The following is a 21,144-nucleotide window of genomic DNA, read 5'->3' on the forward strand; positions in this document are numbered from 1 at the left end:
TTCCTCTGAATCAGTAGCAAGAGGCCACACGTCCCCTTTTTCAAATGAGACGTGAAACAGAAGTGCAGACTTCTTGGTTGTTAAAACCTCCCTGGCACTTTTCACAAGAGTTGGCAAGTTCACAAGATGGTAACAGTGGGGTCCTGGTCAGGTTCTGCCTTGAAGATTCACATTGATTTGACAAGTCCTGCAAGTTCCAGTGGAGATGTTCTTAACATCCTGCCGTAACTTTCAGTAGTGGTGCTATGCCCTGTTAAACAGCTCCCCCACTCCACTCCCAAGACTATGATCAAGACAGAGTATAACAAGGGACCATTATGATCAGCTAGTCTGCCTCCTGCACAGTTTGGCCAGAGAATGGCACCTGGCAATTCCTGCACTGAGCCCACGTTTGGTTGAACTAGTGCATATTGTTTTAGGAAGATGTCCAATTCTGATTCAACAACAAAGAAATGGAGAATTCCCCCACAGCCCTCGGCTAGTGATTCCAATGGCTGATTACCCTCATTTTTGAGGCACAAGTTTTTATTTTCAGTCAGAAAATGTCTAGCTTCAAGTGCCAGGTCTTGGATACTGCTATACTTTTGTCCACTAGATTAAAGAGCCCTCTATCAAAATCTTTTCTGCACCTCAGGCTTTAGAGGTAAGAGATATTTGCTGATAGCCTGTCTGGAAGGCACTTTGGGATGATGGAAAGAGCTCGAAGAGGCACAAGACCACCAAGTGGAAGGAAGCACTCTACTCTCCCCCAAGTATACAATTCATTTTTATTTACAATACCCTATAAAAATGTAAATTTAGAAACTTATTTTCATCAGAACCAAAAACAGGGAGGGAGGGAGGGGGAAGCACAAAAAAGGAATAATATAATAAAAGAACGGTCCACTCGATTGGTTGTGAGGGAAATGGAGGGTGTGGGGCGACTGTGGGTATGGAGAGTAGTTATGGGGAGGTGGTTTTGGTTGGAGAGGGATTAGGAGAAAGCAGCGGATTTAGGAGGGAGGGGCAGCTGGTTATTAATAGGGAGGAGTTTACTGGTTGTAGAATACCTACATGTGCAAATATTTTTGTTGTTAAAAGCAAAGTAAGATTAAAAACCCCACCACATTCCAAAAGGAGCAAAACAGCAGGATCTAGCAGTGGTTGGGTATGGAAAATTTATTCAGATTAGCCGCTCTATCCACTAGGGATCAAAGCCAGGCCCCTTGGTTATTGTCTTGGAGGGCTCTTGACAGCATGGGCCTGACCCAAGGGGCAGGTGTGAGAGAGAGGGGTGCAAAATGATTCTCAGGAAGACGAGGCAAGTGTGCAAAGATGTGTGTTCACTGTGTCACAGGACTAGGAGGGGTGACAGAGGGGAGCCCAGCTTATGCAACTTCAGAAAGAATGAGAGGCCCATGACAAGCTGGGACAGGAGAGCCCACCCTGTGCAGTATGAGGGGTGGGACCAAATCTCAGTGCTTGGATGGGGGTGGGGAGTAGCCAGCAGATTCTCACATTTTAGCCAATGAGCAAAAATTGAAGAAAGACTGTCCCTCTGATCCTGTCATCTAAAAGTCACACCCTCCAAACATTTAGGAGACATTGGGCAACAGATGTCTCTCTAGGCCCCCAACTCCACCTTCCAGAGCACATGGGGATTCTCCCCACAACTAGTTGTCTCCCTGGCTATCTGGATTCTGCATTGACAGGGGGGCAGGAAGGAGGAGAGGGTGGGTTCCTCACTACTCCCTCAGTAGCCTGAATGTGGTAGGTGGGGGAAGACAGGGCTGTGTTGGGAGAAAGCAGCAGCTGTTGTGAAGATGCAGAGGGAAATGGGATCACAGCAAGGACATGCCGAATTGCAACCTAGCAGCGAAGGGTGGGAGGACAAACCAAACACACACCCAACCAAGTTCACAGAGCATAAGAGAGGTCTCCCGTGCCAGATATCCAAGAGAAAAATCCCACAAGGCTTTGCTTCAGGGGAGCAACTGCCTCCCCTCCTCCACTGCAATCCTCTGGTGGTGGTGGTGGTGGCGGCGGCAAGGATGGCAGCCGGCATTGAGGACCTGTCAAGACCTCCTACCGTATCCCCTGCACTAACCTGGCAGGGCAGAGGAAACAAGAACAAGAGAGAGTTAGATAGCCGCAGTATTAGGGTGTGATGGAGATCGGTGTCCCCTCCTTGGCTGGAGCACATGCAGACATTCAAGCCTCATCTAACACCACTGAGATCCCCGCCACCTTCACTTGTCTTCATCGCTGCCTGTCCAGCATTGGCAATTCCCACTTTTCTGTTCTCCTAAAATCCCTGATGGTTTAACTGTGGAGAGCAGGGCTGAACTCCTGAATCTCCCCCTCCACACCCTTCTAACTCTACATATCTCCTGGTCACCTCTTCCCCAGCCATACTCCTTCCTCCCCACCCTCAAGCATCTGACATCCACCCAGCTCCAGACAACAGAGCCTGACTCCCTGTTCCTCACTTGCTGAGCGTCACTCAAATCCTCACTGCCACTGCACAACTCCCTGCCCCCCTCCCTGTTATTACACATGGGAAGCAGGACAGCAAACACAGCACTAAACCAGACGAGAAACAGGGACTTACTGCAACTTTGTCTCCAGCACGTTCAGCTTCTGCTGATCAACATAGCGAGAAAAAAGGGACAGCAGGTTAGAGGGGGTGGATACTGGCTTTGCCAGCGCTGCTTCAGGGATCCGCAGAAGCTCTCGGGTTGCCATGAACATCAGCTCCGTCCTGCCAAGGAGAAGGGCACAGATGAAGGTGTGAGTAGGTGGCAAGATGACAGAGCTTCCCTGCATCAACCCCAGGCAGGATTTAGCGGTCAAGGTGGATGACAAGAAGCACAGGAATGGGAGTTCTACTGATAGCCTAATTGGCTTCTCCTAAACCCAGCTAGATTCTGTGAGATGACCTCCTATCAGCAGATAGAGACTGGCAGTTTCAACAAGGTTTTGACGGTATATAGGATTTGTTTCACTGAGGAATCCAGTTGTGACCAAATTGAAGACGCTCTGCAATAATTTATTAATTCTGTATGTTGACCTGGTTATTGGGATGTTTGCTATATGACTATATTGGTTTAGTTTAAGAGAGAAGACAAGGCAAAACAAGCAGGAAGGAAACAGAATGGCTCCAGATAAGCCATTCCTCTGCAAACAACTGAGGGTCATTAAGAGACATCATCATGACCAGGAAGAGGCCCATGCACATGGCAGATCAAAAGGACTATAGCTATTTAGAAAGGGATTCTCTCAAGAAGGATAAGAGAGGTAAAGAGGGAAAGTTGCTCAGGGGAACCAGACTAAGCTGTGGTCTACACTACAGAGTGAGGTCCACACAAGGCAGCTCATGTTGACCTAACTAAGAGTCCACACTAAAATTTTGCTCCCGCCAACATAATTTGTCTGCTATAACAACTTAATAACTCCCCCTCCATGAGCAGCATAGAATCAATGTGAATGAAGTTAGGTTGACACAGCATCAGTGTAGACACTGTCTTGCTTAAATTGGCTGTTGCTGGCTTTCAGGAGCCATCTTCAATCGGTGCAAGTGCTCCTGGTGAGGACGTGCACCGCCGACACAAGTAGTAAAGATGTGGACGCACACAAGCGATGCAATTACTGCAAGCTTTGTTCCTCCTGTTAAAATCTCCTCCTGTTAACTTTGGCTTAAGGAAGCTTGATGGTCAGTTTATTCACCTCTAGTCAGATGCCCCCAAGACAAGAAACTGCAAGTGTCCAAAGCAGCTGGACCTGCTGGGTTAGCACAGCGGATACACAGTGTGCTATAGCCCAGGGCCTAGTCTAAGCATGGAAGAAGGGTGACATTCTACCCCAAGACATGTAAACGCACTCAACGAGACCAGAAAGGGGCAGGGGTGCAGCCAGTCCTACAAGAAACTTTTCGCCACGTAGCCATTAATGAAACCAAAGCCAAACAAAAAGTGAAAGAGGGTAAGTGTCAAGAAGCAGGAAGGAAGTACCATCATATGATAGTGAAACCCTAGCAATGGTTCCTACTAGAAAAAGCTCAAAAAGCCTCCACCAACTTGGCTGAAATGCCACTGGGAGACTGTTTGAGAAGTAGCAATCACTCAGTCATGCTCCCATATGAGGATCCAATAGAGTATGCAGGCCACAGTTCAGTTCCCAGAGACAGCTTAGCTGGCCTATAAGAATTCAGCTAATGAATAGTGGCTGACTCTGAAGAACTCTAGGAATCATCTGAGTCCAGTCTGGTCACCACTTTGGCCACACCCAGTGCCTTAACAATTGACCACCAATCTCTCATTTCCAGACTGAACCCCAGGGGCTGGTGGGTGGGTGAAGCCCTTTATAGATAAGGCCAGAAGGGACTAGGAGATCATCTAGTCTGACCTCCTGCATAACACAAACCAAAAAATGTCACCCAGTTACCCCTGTACTGAGCTCAGTAACTTGTGTTTGGCTAAAGCATCTTCCAGAAAGGTCTTCCGTCTTGATTTGAAGACAGACATCAAGAGATGGAGAATCCACCACTTCCCTGGGTCATCTGTTACAATGGTTAATCACTGGCACTGTTAAAAATTGTGACTTAAGTTGAATTTTTCTGGCTTTAACTTCCAGCCACAGGTTCTTGTTCTGCCTTTCTCCACTAGATGACGGACTCCTGTAACACCCAGTATCTTCTCCCCTTGAAGGTGCGGATACACTGTAATCAAGTCACCTCTTGAACTTTTTTGGATTGAAGTAAGCAGATTCAACTCCTCAAGTGTCTCACTATCAGGCATTTTCTCCAGTTCTTTGTGGTTCTTCTTAGCACTCTCTAATTTTTCAACATCCTTTTTACAAATGTGGATATCAGAAGAGCAGAAAGTGTTCCACTATCTGTCTCACCAATGCCATATAAAGATGGAAAAATCACCTCCCGGCTGTTTCTATATCCAAGAATCATATTAGCCCGTTTTGCTCCTGCATCACACTAGAAGCTCATGTTCAGTTGTTTTCCCTCTATGAAATTAAATCCTTTTCAGCCATTGGAGTCCCATGTTTCAGGCGGAGACTGCATTCAGCAAAACTATGCACCGTCACTGGGGTGCCTCTGTGGCTCTCTGGACTCTAATGCAGAACATTCCCCTGGCGGCCAGGAAGTGTCCCCCTTCCTAGGAGGAAGTTAGACTCCTTCAGTGGGGCTCACCTTCTCCACAACTAACTCCAAAGAAGGCCCAGAAAGAACCACTGAATATCAGTTCCTGGATACACAGGAGCTTTGTAGTAACAGACATCAGCAAGACACCAATAAGAAGCCTGGAATTACTGTAGCAGGCTGCTAACTCACAGCGTGATCCCTCCTCCAGCTGGAGAGTTGTGGATTCTGTTCCAATTCCTAATCTTATGCTCTGACTACTAGACCAAGCCGCATCTGCTGTTAGGAGGCCATATTACTCAGTGTCTACACTGATCCAGGGTATGCTCTGCTCACCACTGGTCAACATGCATTGTTGGCAAAGTGGGGGGGACGCAGCTAAGGGATGCAGCTGGAACTCACCACTGGTTGTCCTGCATTAGCTCCGTAGCAGCACTGGAATTCTGCAATTCCTCCCCACGACTCAGGACCAAGTACAGCAGGGACAGGCCAAACTGCAGAGAGAGAAGTAGTAAGACAGCGTGTGGATGGAGGAGGGGACGATTGTGGGCCTGACCCACAGCAGGCAGACTCTTCTCTCTTCCTGGTGCTGCTATACGACCACATTTCCCACTCCTAGGTCTGAAGCCTTCACTTCCCCTTTTCTGGCCTCTGCTCATGGCCCTCTGACTTTCCCTGTGCCCATTGACTGCAGCCAGTATTTGCGAGGCCTACTCCAGCACAGGCACTGTTTCCAGAGCCCAACAGTCTCATTTATTATTTGTATTACCACAGCACCTGGGAGCCCTAATAATAGACCAGGACCCCTATATACAAGATTTAGTAATAACAGAGAGGGAAAAGTCAGATTAAGACACAAACCATCTGCCTAGCATGTTTAGCCTTAGACTGTGCAAGAGTGACACTGGGTAGGACTGGAAACGTGAGGTGTTGCTTTGCTACAACAGCATGTCTTCTTTCCCTTCAGCTTTTTGGACATGTGCTTCTTGGTTTCCTGTCTGTAATAGCCCCATTATACTTTTCTGGTTCCTTTGCTGTGCTGGGTTTATCAAAGCAGACACTCCCATCGCCCAGAAGCAGCCTATTCCCAGATTCAGCAAGGATTGTACAGCCCCTGCATTGAATTACAATTCCCATAGCACTGTTCCTCCTTTGCAGCACACTGCCCCAGAACAGCATGCTGCTCCCAAGCCTGTCCAGCACCCTTTGTGCCAGCCAGCACCATCATGCTTTGGCACATTAATTGCCTTGGTTGGAGAGCCACTAGAATCTGTTTAGCATGCTTTTGGAGGTGCCGAGCTTATATAATTCCAGGATTCATTCTTTTACATTAATTCTCCTCTGGATCCAAATGAATCCTGAAGAAAGTAACTGATATGTTGCAGGCCCCAGGAGTGCTATACAGCCTTATCTACCATTAAAGCAAAAGCAGTGAAGACCAGAGAAACAGACCCTACTGTGAGGACGAGATGCACAAGGAGAAAGACTCCTATCATCTGCACGTCTAACTGGTGGTACTTCTAAGGTGTCTTTCACTCCGATATGCAATTCTCAGCTCATTTAAAGCTACTCACCCCGCAGCTGGCTGTGCAGTGCAAGGAGAGGGGAGATAATGGAAGTGCTCTGCAGGAAGATTTTACTCCCTTTCCCCAAGTCAGTCCCATTCCTTTAGCGCCTTGCTCATCCACCCCTGTTGCTGCAATTCAACGCAGGAGACTTCAGTGCCAGTTAGCTCAACGCTACCTCTCCTGCCAAGGAAACTGCTGGTCAGAAAGGGCGGCCTCTCAACGAGTTGTTGGCCTGTCCCTGGGTTCAGGAATCACATTTATGGGGGTTCCACACCGCCTGGGTGGAGAAGGGGACCAGCTCTCTCGTTCTCCTATTGGGTGGGGGGTGTTTGGACTAATGAGGGTACCCTCCAGTTAAAAATAGAAAGGAGAGACTCAAGGGAAGTGTCTCTAGCATCTCTCACGTTCTGAGGGTACCAGATGGGTCTATACCCTAACTGGGTCCCAGCAGTGAAGGGACTGAGTAGGCAGATGCTGCAGCCTCTCACAGTGCTCAGCAATAGCTCAGGCGTAGGCACCTTGTTCTGGAGCACAGCTGCGAGGTGCAGGTTGGCAGGTGCTGGCGCCGTGGCGCTCTGAGGTAGGTTCGCTAGCTGCTGCAGAAGGCTGGTGACCGTCCCCGACGGAAGATGATAGAGAACGAGAGAGAACGGCCTCAACAGGCACAGCAGCACCTGAGGGAGAGAAGCGCAACATGAGTCACAGACAGCTGACTAGGCAGGCAGCTCCCCACACTCCAGGAGGGGCCATCGGACCGAATCCAGGTATCATTTCCTATTGGTGAGCGGGGCAAGGGCTCTCAAGGGCGTTCCCTTTTTGAGTAAATCCAGTTATCCAGGTGACACAGAGTGGAGATGCTTAACAAAACAGGAGAGAGAAAAGACAGGCAGGAACTGAAGGGAAAGTAATAATGGGATGTTTGCCTGCGTGGAATGAAGTGACAGCATCACCTCCAGGATGAGACAGGGATGGCTACATATTATTAAGTTCTCCCACCCAATCCTGTCTATGTAGATTGTCTCCATTTGAAGAAAGGAGCTGTCTATGTGTTTGTGCAGCACCCAGCACAATAGGGCCCCAATCAAACCAAAGGCTTCTACATGCTGCTGCTGCAATACAAAAGGAGTCATGCTACTAATATTCCCTCATTCCATTTGTTGCTGACGTTTTGTTCTGAGGCAGCCTCAGAAAAAGAGTTGGTTCAGTATGGGTTTGGGTCAATGTCCAGGGAGGATTCTTATTTTATCTGATTCTGATTTATTTCCTGATCTTTGTTCTTTGCACTGAAGCCTGGCCTCTGAATCTTTCAGCGGGTTATAGCACAGCACGCGCCCTCAATACCTGATCCTGCTAGCACTATGAAATGCACCTCACGTACAGCGTGGCTAACGTTACTCCAAGACCTGGTATTTTGACAGTTCCTGACGTTTGAGTGCTTGTAAATGCAACACTGAAGTTAAAGTTTGAGATCTTTTCATTTCCCTTTTTAAAAAAAATCAGCAAAAAAACAAACAACTGGCCTCACTGGTGATTTCACTCTGGTCTCTATTACTTTATTAAAGCCCTGTACTATTATTAATTCCATAGGGTTTCAACCAGGTACCTGGAAATTGAGACTCCCTCTAGCCCCTCAGAAAGGGTATCAAGTGATATTATGTATTTACTCTCCGTCACAGCCACATAAACAACAAACTCCAAGATCAAACTGAACTTTGCATAAGCAGAAGTGAATTTTCAATTCCACTACTTTTCATGTGTCCTGTAAAACAGCTGACACTTCTTCAGAGGGTGGAAAAAACTCTGGCCTTTTAAGTTCAGCCATTTTTGAGAATCTCTCCATATTAAACTGTATTTTAAAAGAAAATGAAGATTGGAATAATGCCTTTTTCGTTTATTTAAAAAAAAAGTCTGAAGAAGGTCTGAAAGACTTCTTGTTTACTTTTAAAAAAATTTTCCAGCTCGTCTTTTTACCTTAGAAATATTGGTCTTTCCTGTTTCTGCTAGATGTCTCCTTAGAGGACTAGAAAACTGAAGTGGGAGTGCTCTCATTCCTCAGTTGAGGGAATGAGGGTGTTGAGTCTTCCAAAAACTTCTCTCTCTCTCTCTCTAATTATTTGACAAGTGTTTGCATTAATTAAAACAAAATGCTCAGTTTAACAAAAATTCTTTCCCTCTTCCTTGATACTGAGGATTATTATCTGTATCATGGTAGCACAGAGGTCATTGTGCTAGGAGATGTATAAACATAAAAACAGGATGATTGCTGCCCAAAAGACCTTCCAGTTATGTCATAACCCTACTAGTTCTCTATAGTCCATAGAGTTTTCCAGAAAAAGACAGGACCAACAAACCTAACAGTGCTACTGTAAAACAAATAATAGTCAGGCTGCCTGTACACATCACAAAGCAGTAACCAAGGAAACGAGTCCACCACCATCCCTCCTTCCCCCATCATCTCCTTTAAAGCAAGAAGAGGTAAATAGTTATTAGGGTTGGTCTATACTTCAAAGTTAGACCAGTTTCACTACATTGCTCAGGGCTGTGAAAAATGTCATGCCCTGTGTGACATTGATAAGCCAGCCTAAGGCCTGGCATAGGCACTGCTAGGTCAATGGAAGAATTCTTTCATTACCTCAGTTCCCACCTCTAAGCTCTCACTGATTAACTACAGCACAGAAGAACCCCTTCTGTTGCCACAGTAAGTGTCATAGTAAGTGACAACACCATACCTATGTCACTGTATTGTTTCTAGTATAGACATAGCCTAAGAAAGTAGGGAAAGAAATAGGCTAACTGTCTGAATGGACTTTTCTCAAGCTTTCACTTTCTAGCTTTGGGCAATCATGGCCAGTTTCAATCTAGAGGGAGAATTTCTTGGAGTTAAGTGTGTGATGAAAATGGGCGCACAGTGGACATCTACATATCTAACTGGACCATCCTGTCCAAGGATCTCAAAGCACTTTCCCAAACATTAAATATTGAATCCTCACAAACCCATATGAGGCCAGGAATACTACATATAGACCAGTCAGTTATTACCCCCATTCATGGAGTTGCAGATATGCAAAGCAACTTCCCCATGTTCACACAGTGAGCCAGAGAGTGAAGGTATGAGTTCAGATTCTCAGTCCCCTACTCTGATCGTTGGACAACGCTACCTCTGAGATGCAGAGACACACAACTCATACCAACAACCTGAGGGGGAAGTTATTTTTGCCACAGCCTCCTTGGTTACCTCATCCTGAGCATCCTTCTTGATCAGGAAGGGCAGGTTTCTGGCTGTTGCCATGAGTATGTCGGCCGCTTGCTCCGTGGACAGAAAGGGCAGGATCCGGGCAACCATACGCTTCCCTTTCCGGATACACATGATTTGCACAAAGTGGTCGTCACTCGGCCTGCCAAGAGAACGTTCGGACTGTCAATAGCCAGATATAGGAATGACCCCCTAGTTCACAGTGGGTATATGCAAGGGACTCACAGGAAATCCCACGCCCCTGTAACATGGGCCTGCATTTAATTGTGACCTCTCCCCAGCCAGAAAGGACACCTTCCCAAAAGCATCACTGATCTGGCCTGAAGGGAAGCACATGGAGGAGAGGGGGAGAAAGAGAAAAGAAAAAAAAAAAGTCATCACACAAAGCTTCTTCCTGCCTTCAAGCTTCCTTTCAGTAGATTATAATAACGGGCACAATAATGACAGCTGTAGCTAAAGTCGCATAACAGCTTCCATGCTGAGTCCTCCCTGTATGTGTTAGCTGCTCATCATTTACAAGGCTGAAGTTTTCCAGGCTTGGGGAGAAGTGAACTTTGTTTTTTGTAAGGGAGGCAGGAGAAGAGAACCATACTGCCCTGTTACAGAGCTAGTTACAGCTGGGAAGCAACCAAGGGGGGAGAATTTTTCAATGGTTTGCTAGGAGTTATAACTCAGCCTGGGCCCATGCAGCACCGCAACTGCCCCCCGCCCCACCCCCCTGCACCCAGGGCCCGTGCAGCACTGCCCCCCGCCCCACCCCCCTGCACCCAGGGCCCGTGCAGCACTGCCCCCCGCCCCACCCCCCTGCACCCAGGGCCCGTGCAGCACTGCCCCCCGCCCCACCCCCCTGCACCCAGGGCCCGTGCAGCACTGCCCCCCGCCCCACCCCCCTGCACCCAGGGCCCGTGCAGCACTGCCCCCCGCCCCACCCCCCTGCACCCAGGGCCCGTGCAGCACTGCCCCCCGCCCCACCCCCCTGCACCCAGGGCCCGTGCAGCAACACCCCTCCATGCCCATGAAATACATGTCTAACTTCTCTGCATAGGAAAAGCTTTGCTCACTATCCCCAAAACACTAAAGGTGCAGGCCCCACGGCAATAAAATCCTTGATCTGGGGCTGCCATGGTCACACTTTCCTCCTCAGCCCAGGCCCGTTGGTCTCCTGCCTAGTTTCTCCCATGTTTCCTGGGAGAGAACCAGACCCGCATATGAACTGGGGAAGAGGCCTTATTCCAGGCAGGACTGGGCACAAGCCTCCCCAAGTGTCTCGGTCTCTTCCTACTCCACCTTTCCAACTGAAGGGGGGCAGCACCCAAAGGAGAGTTCCCTTGCTGTTTCAGTGAGCCTGTTACTAGAAAGGGGGCGGCCCCACGCATGTGGATATGGGGAATGGACTGTAGACATTCACCCCATCCCAAAGCAAATGAGAGAAGAATTCCACAGTCCTCTCCCTTCTGTACACATGGGTGGGGCAACGAGTCTGGGGGTGGCACAGATTTGTGCAGTAGCAGACTCACGTTCCTCACCTCTCTTGGCCGGGCATTTTCCCCCTCAGATTGTCATACATGTCACAGATCTTCTGCTTTCTCTCCTCCATCAGGGCTGGCCGCTCCCCCTCCAGGCTCAGGAGGTAGCGCCTCTCATAGTCTTCCACATCCAGGAGGAGGCTGTATGTCTGCATGACACGCAGCCGGATCAGAGCCAGCCACAGGTACCCCCGCTATCCCCCACAGCTAGTCAGGACAGGAAGCCGCTGCCTTCCGAGCGGACTCGGAACCAGAGAGTGCTGCTGGATCAGCAAGCCCTGTAGAGAGTGGGTACAGCAAGGGCGGCAGCAAGCTGCCAGTGTGCCTCAGCCCCAGCCTAGAGAAGCCACCATTCTCTCCTTGGCGGGCTGCTGAAGCAGGCAATGAAGAGGGAAGGTGTTTCCATTGTTTATTATGAGCTTCGATTAGAGCAAGAAATAAGGCAGTGCCTGGAGAGTGAGGAGCATGCCTGACTCAGCGGAGGGATCTGGGAAGGGGGTGTGTAGGGAATCGCTTTTCCCATGGCTTACTGGGAACATATCCCCAGCCCCAAGCGGTAGCTGCTGCACGTGGGTTTGGTAGCTCCCTTGGAGCACTGGCTTGGTTCACTCTTGCTGTGGAGCAAAGAGGGGGAGGGACAGATCAATGGTTTGAGCATTGGCTTACTAAACCCCGGGTTGAGAGTTCAATCCTTGAGGGGGCCATTTAGGGATCTGGGGCAAAAATTGTGGATTGGTCCTGCTTTGAGCAGGGGGTTGGACTAGATGACCTCCTGAGGTCCCGTCCAACCCTGATATTCTGATTCGGGGGGGGGGGGGGGGGACACCTCATCTCACACTCACCTTCTCAATGGTGACAAGGGTCTGACGTCTCTTGTCTCGAACCTGCTTCTCCTTCGTCTCCTAGGGAAAGAGAGCGAGGCGGGCCCAGGTGGAGCACAGAACAAAAAACAGTGTCAGAAAGGAGAGGATGGGGAGTGGAGTGAGCGAAGAGAGGAGGACCAAACCCCGGGTAGAAAGAAAGAGCCCAGACTACGCAGGGCAGCCATGTCTGCTGTTACTCACATCGTCCTCACTGCGGGAGGTCACCACCGCGTCAATCATTTTCCGGGGGTTATTTACACTGGAGACTGTGAGCTTCCCCAGCGAGCCCTCAAACTGCACTGCAAGGACAGAGGAATGTGGATGGAGTCATTGCCCCAAGCCTCTGCTCCTCTATCTACCCCAGAGAAATCTTACACTCAGTCTCCTCCAGCTTCACCCTGCCTCCACATCAATGCCCCAGAGAACCTTGATCTCTCCCTGTCCTCCCCAAGGAATCGCTGCAGCTATCCCCAATGCCAGCCGTCTCCAGATCGAGTCGACAGCGGTTCTTCTGCCTCCAGCCCCATGACAGGTAACCATCCTCCACCATTAAAAGAGCACTACGGTTAGGGAATGAGATACTATTTCATGACTAATACGTCACCACAGGTCTGTCAATTCCCTACTGGCCCATGTACCCCCCTACCTTTCCCCAACCCAGGATGCGGTTTGAGGGAGGGAACATTTACCTGGCTTGTAGGCATGCTCTAACTTGGCCACCTGGGGTGTGATGAGTTTAGTACGTTCTTTCTTGGGGCCATCGCCGTGCATCTCCTCTGCTGCTGACACTTTCTCCAGCTTCTGGAAGTAATTCTGAGACAAAAGGGAGGAGGAGGAGGTGGTGGTGGTGGTTAGGATCCCAGCACAGAGAGACCAGGGGCAGCTTGGCCCCCAGAACCAATGTGCCATCACACACAGTCCCGCAGCTGATCGGGCTGACAAGCCAGCCCGAGTGGATGCAGACAGTGTAGGGGCACAGGTGTAGGGGGTGAAGGGGGAGTGCTGAAGCACAGTTACAAAGCCAGCTAACAGCATCATACTGGGAGCTCAGCTGCAGCCACCCTCCCAGCAGTCACTTATTGGGTGGGTGCAGGTATTGCAGACAGGGGATTAGCACACTAGGCCAGCAGCCCCTGGGACAGCCAAGCTCATCCCTAGGTGGAAGCTAGGTTAGGATGGCTCAATTAGTGAGTGCAAAGCATTTACCTGATAGTAGAAGTCATCCAGGTAAGGGTCAGTGCTTTGCAACTGCATCATCTGGATCTTTGATACCCAGTCCTTTTCCCGCTGCAACATGAGATTGGCATATGGGTCCTTCCGCAGCTGCTCCTGATGGCTGCTCCGGTGGCCCACTCGGTCCCCTGCCGAGCCATTCAGACTACGGTGCTGGCTGGTGGGAGGATCCATAAAAATTCAGAAGATACAGAAAGGGCACAGTGGAGAGGACACATTGATAATGGGCTGCACTGCAGGATGGCTCTTGAGAGGCCACACCCGACTGTGGGGAGCATGAACTCCTAGGAGACCCCCAAGGGGGTGTGTGTGTGATACCCTCTTTCTCTGGCACTAGAACCCAAGTGAATCTTCTCTTCCCGCAGTGGAGTTCATTACCCCTCCCCCCCACCCGAATGCAGGCGATTCCAGTACTCACTTCCTGTTCTGCTGCTGTCTCTGATGTAAGAGCCGCCGATGCTGCGGGTGAAGGTGAGTTGTATCTGGTCTGAACATCTGAGGGTGAGGCCTAAAGAAGAGAGTTGTAACCTCAGGTCTGTCATCTCTGGAGAAAGTCAACAGAGACTCTCAAACTCGGTGCGGTGAGCTCAATGATGGGAGACAGAGGATAAGTGTCGTACCTTAGGTTCTGCAAGTGGGACCCAGGACATGGGGGGTGCTGCTGCTGGGATGGGGGTGGCGCGGGGGGCGGTGGCGCTCCAAAAAAGGCACGGAACCCACTGGCTGGAGACATCATCTGCCCAACTCTGCCTTGAAGCAACTTGGGGTTCATGGATGTGAGGGGGCTGCCAACGAGTCCAGAGACACGAGCAAACTGGCTGGGAGACATTCGTCCAGCCTGCAGAGATGAGGGTGAAGGGGCGGTGGGGGGAGAGAGACCACCACAAACATTACCACTGTGACAGAGAGAGTGGGACAGACAAGACTGAGTAGCACAGCTCTAGTCATCCGGGGAGCAGGCAATGGGAACCACCACCAACTGTCTGAGAAGGAGCAGCACAGAGAGAGCCATGCAAAGGCAGAATAGACGACACAGACACCAGAGGACAATGCAGCGCACACAAGATGCTGTTGAGGAAAGACTGAGAACAAGAGGGAATAGTCAGAGCTTTACCTGTGCTCCTCCTAGAAGCTGCGCTCTCTGAAGGTGGGTGAAAACGGGAGTGACGCTGGGAGGGAACGGGTGGCCCAGCAGGGAGGAATTCTGGGGAAAGAAAATGGAAGAGCAAAAAGGAAACACTAATTCTAAACAAAGAACCAATCAACCCAACATGGACATTCAGCAGGTGCATGCTCCAGATACATTCGGATCAGAGAGAAAACGAGAGACCACAGTTACACCCAGATCAGTGACAGGGAGGCCAAGAGATAGGCACATGAGCTTCCAGCACGTGGGATACACCCGGGCCTGAGAGGAACGGGGAAAAGGAAAGAGGTGCTGAGATACAGAAAGGGGGATCTCTAGTCGACACATGGAGGTCAGAACATTGAACACCAGATGATTCCCCTTTAAGAAAACGTTAGTTTAGACCCAGAAGCCTGGATCTGTGGAAGGGAATGGCATTACAGGAGGGATCAGAGGACAAGTGTGATGGTTATGGGAAAGGACTTCAGGATTATTGAGACAGAGTAAGAGGCTCAGGGTGAAGTTGATGAAAAACAGACTTTTGGGATGATAGAAGGGACAGTTATTGGGGCCGGGGGACCTAGAGAGTGAGGGGTCAGGCTGGGAATACACAGAGCATGAGACACTCCGTACCGGGACATTGCAGAGCTGGTTTGGAGACATCCTCTCGCTGTAGGGGGAAGGATAACGCTGTTGCATCGGGGCCCGGATGTGAACAGGCTTCGGACACAGGATCTATCAGGAGGGGGAAACCAAAACAAGGGAACTAGTCTTAGTCCTAGAAACTAGCTTCCCCTTTCCTTGCCAACATCTGCCAGGCAGCTCCTCCCACAGAGTTATCAGACCAGCCTGCAGTTTGCCATATGGTAGAGCCCCTCCACCTCCCCGAATTCCCCCATCTTGTGGTAGGGGGGGAACCCCCCAATACACAGAGCAGCAGCAGCATCTTCAGACTGTTTCTTCTGGAGGAGACTCTGGCTGGATAGCATCTGGTTTCAGGCAGCAATGCCACGTCCCTCCCCGTCTGCCAATTGCTGGCATGTGAAAGCAGCGTATGAAGGAGGATCATGTCGGCTCCAGGCACAGTAGTGGCACCTAAAGGACAGAGCGGCTAAGAGGACAAGCCTACCCACCCTACCATTAATCTCTTCTCCACCTATCAGTATCCAGGCACGCACTCAGCTGTGTTGCTACTCTAAAGATTGTGTGGTGGCAAAAGCTAGTGGCAGGCTCCCTTAAGCTGCCCTAAAAATTTCAGGGTCTTCACCTTCTGGGGTCTCTCTTTCCCATTTCTACCCTGCTTCTTCCTGGAAACACCACCCTTTCCTGAAACCATGGTGACCAGATCCACCTCCTGCCAGAGAAACGTGAGGGGCAGAGGTACCTGCTGGTTGAAGTTGGGCACGGTGGCCTGCTTTGGTGGGGTGCCGATGGGGACAGCCCTGACAGGGGGGCTTCCAATGACTGGGGAGGACGAACGCCTGGGCAGTGCCCGCTCCGAGAGGTCCCGCTCATCCTCCTGGCCCTGTGGTGGTCTCTGAGGCAGAGCATATTCCAGCACAGACACCGAGGGCACCTCCTGCACACGGGAGGAGGGGAAAAAAACAGCCAGTGGTTAGCTACTTTGAACTGTGTGTAGTTTACCAGCTTGCCAGTGGCTAGCCCAGCACGCACTGAGGCTCAGTGAGAACAGAGGCACTCGTGGCACAGCTACAGCAAGGAAATCTGCCTAATGAGAAACAGGGGGAGGATGGTCAGGAAAGCAAATGGTCTCTGGGGAGCTTCAATGTGTCACCTGCAGCTATGATCTAGTGGGCAGGAGTCCTGGCCTAGCGTATGAAACCCTACGCTGGAAGTCAGGTGACTGAGCTCTATCTGGGATTCTGCCACGGATTCACTGCAAAGCAAAGAACAAGTCACCACATCTGTCACTAGCAAGCTCTGCAAAGTACTGCGAGACTCAGGGAGAACAGAACTGTGTGCTACGTATTATTGTTCCATCTGCTGCCTTTCATGGCAATAGACACATTGTTGATACTTTTTAGCCTGACTAGCCCTGCAGAGCCAGCCCAGATGCAGACGAATTAGTTGGACTCTATTCTGGTTCAAGCAGCAGCATTCTTAGCCAAGTTGTGATGGCAGATTCTTTTATCTTGAGGAGTTCACATCAACTTAACTACTCCTGTAACATCTCTCAAATGGGGCAGGGTTACTGGGGATAATACACAAGCAGGAAACAACCCAGCTTGGCTCGCAGATCCAAGATGAAATTGGCACAGCTGGCAGCTAAAAGACTTTCTCGTGAATAGATCACGTTTGATCTAGAGTCAGCAAGAAGCAAGTGCTGGCCCACCCTCCACAATACTATCTTAGAGTCACTTTACAGAGCAAAATGGCTCTTCAGGAGTAAATAAAGTCTCATACTTCAGGGTCTAAGCTGGCTTTCACAGAACTCAAGAAGGAATCGCCCACCTGGCATGGGGTGCAATACAATAAGCTAAGAAGTACATTATGGAAAACTGCAACTTTCTCTGATGCATCTGCAACCAGCACCCCCGGGCAACAGCCTCATCTGAGCAACAGGAGGCAGCACACCAGACCAAAAGGGCTGGTGGCCTGATTCAGTGCAATGGGACACAGAACTGGCAAATCTTATGCTCCTGGAGATGGCAAAAGCTTCTGCTCTGCACTGGAAAGGGATTCCTGAGATGGGAGGAAAATGGCTCCACGAAAGACTCTGAGCTCCCTTTGCAGGATTAATAATGAGACAGGACACGGCACCTGAGTGAGAAGCGGTCCTCGGATGCGCCTCAGAACTGCAGATCCATCCCAGATGCTGGAGTTGAGGCCTCCTGGCTGCTGTAAAAGAGAGTATGATGAACTATCATGGAGAGGGCTCTCCTGTCTTTCCATCCATTCCATGAAGCCAGGCTCCGCCCCCCCACCCCCACAAATATTGCACTCACCTGCATTGGAGGCTGGGTTTGCACAGCCTGCATGATGGCTGGATCTTCGAGCTCGTTCTCGATGACCAGCTTGCTCAGCCTCTCAGCCAGGTTCTCCTCATGGTGCCCCAGCAGGTCCATCTCATCACTGACCGCCCCATCTTCCAGCTCTCTAGCTGTCGCAGGCTTGTCTTCCAGTTCTGCGAGCCGCTCATGTGCCTCCTGCCAGTCGTCATCTGCAAAGGAACCACAGAAAGGAAGCAGGGCTGGCACCTTAGTGCCACTTATTTATTCCACAGACAATTACATTTCCCAGGCACCAATGGACTGGAACAGCAGGGAAAGCTGGGGCTCAGGACTGAGGGACATCAGCAAAGCTATGGGTGGAGCAACCCGGAACTGGAGCTGCAGGGTGGGGTGGCTAAGGGCAGGACTGAAGGGATTTCCATTCAGATATGGCATTCCCTGAAGGAGAGCTGGGGACAGAGAGGTGGAAAGGGGAGTGAATGGGAGATGCAGCTCTCACCAATAGCACCGGCTCCAAACGTGTCGTCATTGAACTGGTCGATATCTTCATCCTCCTCGCCCAGGGTCTGAAAGGCATCTTCATCTTCATCCAGAGGACACTCCTCCAGGGACTTGGAAAGGAGCAAAGAGAGAACAATGAGCAGGCCTCCAGATATGCCAGTTTTAGTTGCCCTCCCAGCATCACTAGTGTGGGCTCCTCTCAGTCACCTCATGCCCAAAGCTGGGGCGCCGAGTTTGTCTGTCTGAACCCGTTCCTGGAGATTGTCTCATTTCCCTATACCAGCACATCACAAATGTGGCCCTTCAGAGGAAAAAGAGAGACATCACCTCCAGCACACACTAAATGTAACTCCTCAGACAAGGCATGTCATCCCTTAGCAAGTGTGTCCCAGGACACCCCCACACATCCAAATTGCACCCATGACCATCAGACAAGGTACTTCTGCCCAAGCATAGACTAAGGCATCACTCACCTCCCACATACCCATTACACACACCTTCTTTACTAAGCATGCCTCCTTAGATGAGGCAATGCCACCCCACAGATAAACATCTCATTTCAAGCACACCTCCTCTGACAGCATGAGCGGAAGGACAATAGTCCAGTGATTAGGGAGCCAGTCTGGGATCAATTTCCTTGCTCTGCTACTATAACATCTTGGGCAAGTCACTTAGTCTCTCGGGGCCTGTTCACCATCTGTGCAAAGGGGATAATAGCACAGCCCTGCCTCACACAGGTGCTACAAGGATAAATACACTAAAGATTGTGAGAGTGATGGGAGCCAGATAAATACAAGGGATAGAAGGAACCTTCTTCCCCTACCCACCCACGACAGACCAAGCACACCCCCATAGTCCTCCCATGCACCCTCCTCAAACAAGTGTGCCCCTTGCCTGAGCTCCCAAACTCATAATGGCTACCCCATCCATACCTTCCATTCAATCACGTTCTCCCTCAAGCTGTTCCACTCTCAGGGCCCCACCAGCCAGGCACATAACTCTTCAAATAACATAGCATGTAACAGAATAAAATCGACCATCATCAAGCCCAATCTGATGGGCCAACATCCTGGGCATCCTCCCGAACTAATGTCTGATCCCAACCTGGTGCACCCATATCCAGAGTAGCCATCTGAATCTAGTTCTGGGGCACACATACCCCACATGCACACTATCCTCAGAAAGGCTGCCCCTGGGCCTGTATCCTGGTAGTTCCTGCTCCGAGAGACATGTCCCCGCCATATCCTATATCTACCTCCCTAAGAAAGGAACCACAGATCAAATCCGGGATGTGCTGTGGCTCATACCCTACATGGCATCCCCAGCCTATACCACAGAGTCTCTGACTCCAGCCCACGCTCTGTGCAGCCCCATCTAATAGAGGCAGCCTTAGCCAGTCCGACATGCTGCCCCCTTCTGAGAGATTCCCCAGCCTACATCCTTTACATTTAACTTCAGAGCCTCCTACTCCATGTGTGTGCCCCCCACCCCCAGCCTGCAGAGCCCATATACCAAGCAGTCACCTTAGCCAAGCATTCCAAGCACCAGCCTGCTAAGTGCATACCTAGCTCTGCCCCTCTGAAACAGCCTCCATCGCCAAACAGCTCCTGCGCAGGGAGGCCTCCTGGGCACCCACTGAGTGTGACCTTCTCAGCCACTCACCCCCACTCCAAGGGGGGAGGGCGTCCCCCTCAGACAAACATCCCACAGTCCCCAGCCCGAGAGAGAGAACTCCCTACCCCACATCCCTTTCTGACCCATGCCCTTGGCATTCCCTTATCCTCTCCACATACACAGAACCCCCATTGTCACATACTGACCATGCACCCTGCAACAGAGGCTCCTCTGGACCTGTAGCCCATCGCCCCCACAACTAAACCCATCCCTAAGTCATGCCTCCTGCACACCCCTCCCTACAAAGATCCTCCAGCCCATACTTCCCCAAAAATTCCTCCCATCCCATGCCTCCCAGAGACCCCCTAGCACTCCATGCCCCCCAAACACCGAGCTCATGCACCCCCCCTGTCACACACCCTGAACCCCTTCCCACCATGACACACACATGCCAGCCTATACCCGCCCCAGCACATCCCCCCCACCTACGCCCCCCGCGACACACACCCCAGCCCATGTCCCCCCACACTTCCCCTGCCCGTACCCCCCGAACCCTGCACCCGCCCAGACACCCTCCCGGCCCATGCCCCCCCCAACCTTGCACCCCCTCTGACCCCCCGAGCCCGCCCAGACACACACCCAGCCCCTGCCCCCAAAACCCTGTGCCCCTGCGAGCCCTATGCCACCCGACAGACACCCGGGCCCATACCCGAGAACTCTGTGTCCCGCAGACACACACCACGGCCCCATCTCCCCTAAAGACATACCCCACCCCATGCCCCACACAAAGGCCCCCCTCCGGCCCGAGCCCCGCCAGCACCTCGTGCCCCCCCCAGCCCGTGCCCGCCACACCCCCCGTGACCGAGGAGGAAGTTGGGGCTCTGGGCGGGGGTAGAAGTGACCAAGGGACTGGGGTCAGAGGTCAAAGGTCGCAGCCTGCGCGGCCCCCTCACCTGGTAGCGGAACATGGTGAGCGGCGCGGAGACTCCCACCGCCAGGGAGGCCCAGCGCGGCCCCCGCTCCGGCTCCGAGCCCCCGCCCCCCGATACGCGCCCGTCGCGTCAAGGGACACGCACATGACGTCATCGCGCAAGTCCCCCCCCATCCGTGGGGCCTGAAAGACCCGGTGCGCAGGCGCAATACGTCTAGCGGCCCCGCCCCTGCCATTAAAGAAACAGCGCCTGGGGGGGTGTCTTAAAGGGACAGTGTCTCATTCCCTGCCTGTGGCCTCTTAAAGGGCCCGTGTCTCTTTCCTCTCCCATTGAGCGGAGCACTGAGGGCTGGGGGAGGCCTCCCTACTGACAGGCCCAGCTTTACAACGCCACTGCTTTGCCCCAGCTCTGTGGGCAGCCTCACC

General features: G+C 51.3%; 1 protein-coding gene across 4 annotated transcripts; it reads right to left on the reverse strand.

The window, feature by feature from the left end:
- Nucleotides 1-750: 750 nt before the first annotated feature.
- PATL1 (PAT1 homolog 1, processing body mRNA decay factor) lies at nt 751-20,844 on the reverse strand. Of its 4 annotated transcripts, none has more exons than XM_077820845.1 (19): nt 20,741-20,844; nt 18,172-18,283; nt 17,667-17,881; nt 17,482-17,556; nt 16,085-16,279; nt 15,334-15,435; nt 14,689-14,778; nt 14,195-14,412; nt 13,993-14,082; nt 13,548-13,731; nt 13,031-13,154; nt 12,543-12,640; nt 12,321-12,380; nt 11,479-11,627; nt 9,935-10,094; nt 7,218-7,373; nt 5,534-5,625; nt 2,591-2,740; nt 751-2,086 (listed from the first exon to the last, which is right to left on the reverse strand). In XM_077820845.1, the coding sequence occupies exons 1-19, from the start codon at nt 20,753-20,755 to the stop codon at nt 2,065-2,067; spliced, it is 2,307 nt and encodes a 768-aa protein (XP_077676971.1). In that variant the 5' UTR covers nt 20,756-20,844; the 3' UTR covers nt 751-2,064. The 4 variants fall into 4 exon arrangements, with proteins under 4 accessions (XP_077676971.1, XP_077676969.1, XP_077676973.1 ...); XM_077820843.1 differs by having other exon boundaries at nt 17,482-17,559; XM_077820847.1 differs by lacking the exon at nt 20,741-20,844 and adding an exon at nt 19,738-19,882 and having other exon boundaries at nt 17,482-17,559.
- Nucleotides 20,845-21,144: the final 300 nt, after the last annotated feature.

Source organism: Eretmochelys imbricata, chromosome 6 (genome assembly GCF_965152235.1).
Source record: "Eretmochelys imbricata isolate rEreImb1 chromosome 6, rEreImb1.hap1, whole genome shotgun sequence".
In the NCBI taxonomy this organism is placed as follows: Eukaryota; Metazoa; Chordata; order Testudines; family Cheloniidae; genus Eretmochelys; species Eretmochelys imbricata.

Bases quoted from the DNA above. Each gene is read 5' to 3' on its own strand.
- PATL1 (XM_077820843.1), bottom strand. The intron at 15,436-16,084 runs GTACCTCTGCCC...CCCTCCTGATAG, and splicing joins TGCCCAACTTCAACCAGCAG to ATCCTGTGTCCGAAGCCTGT. The intron at 11,628-12,320 runs GTGAGTGTGAGA...CGTGTCATGCAG, and splicing joins CCCTTGTCACCATTGAGAAG to ACATACAGCCTCCTCCTGGA.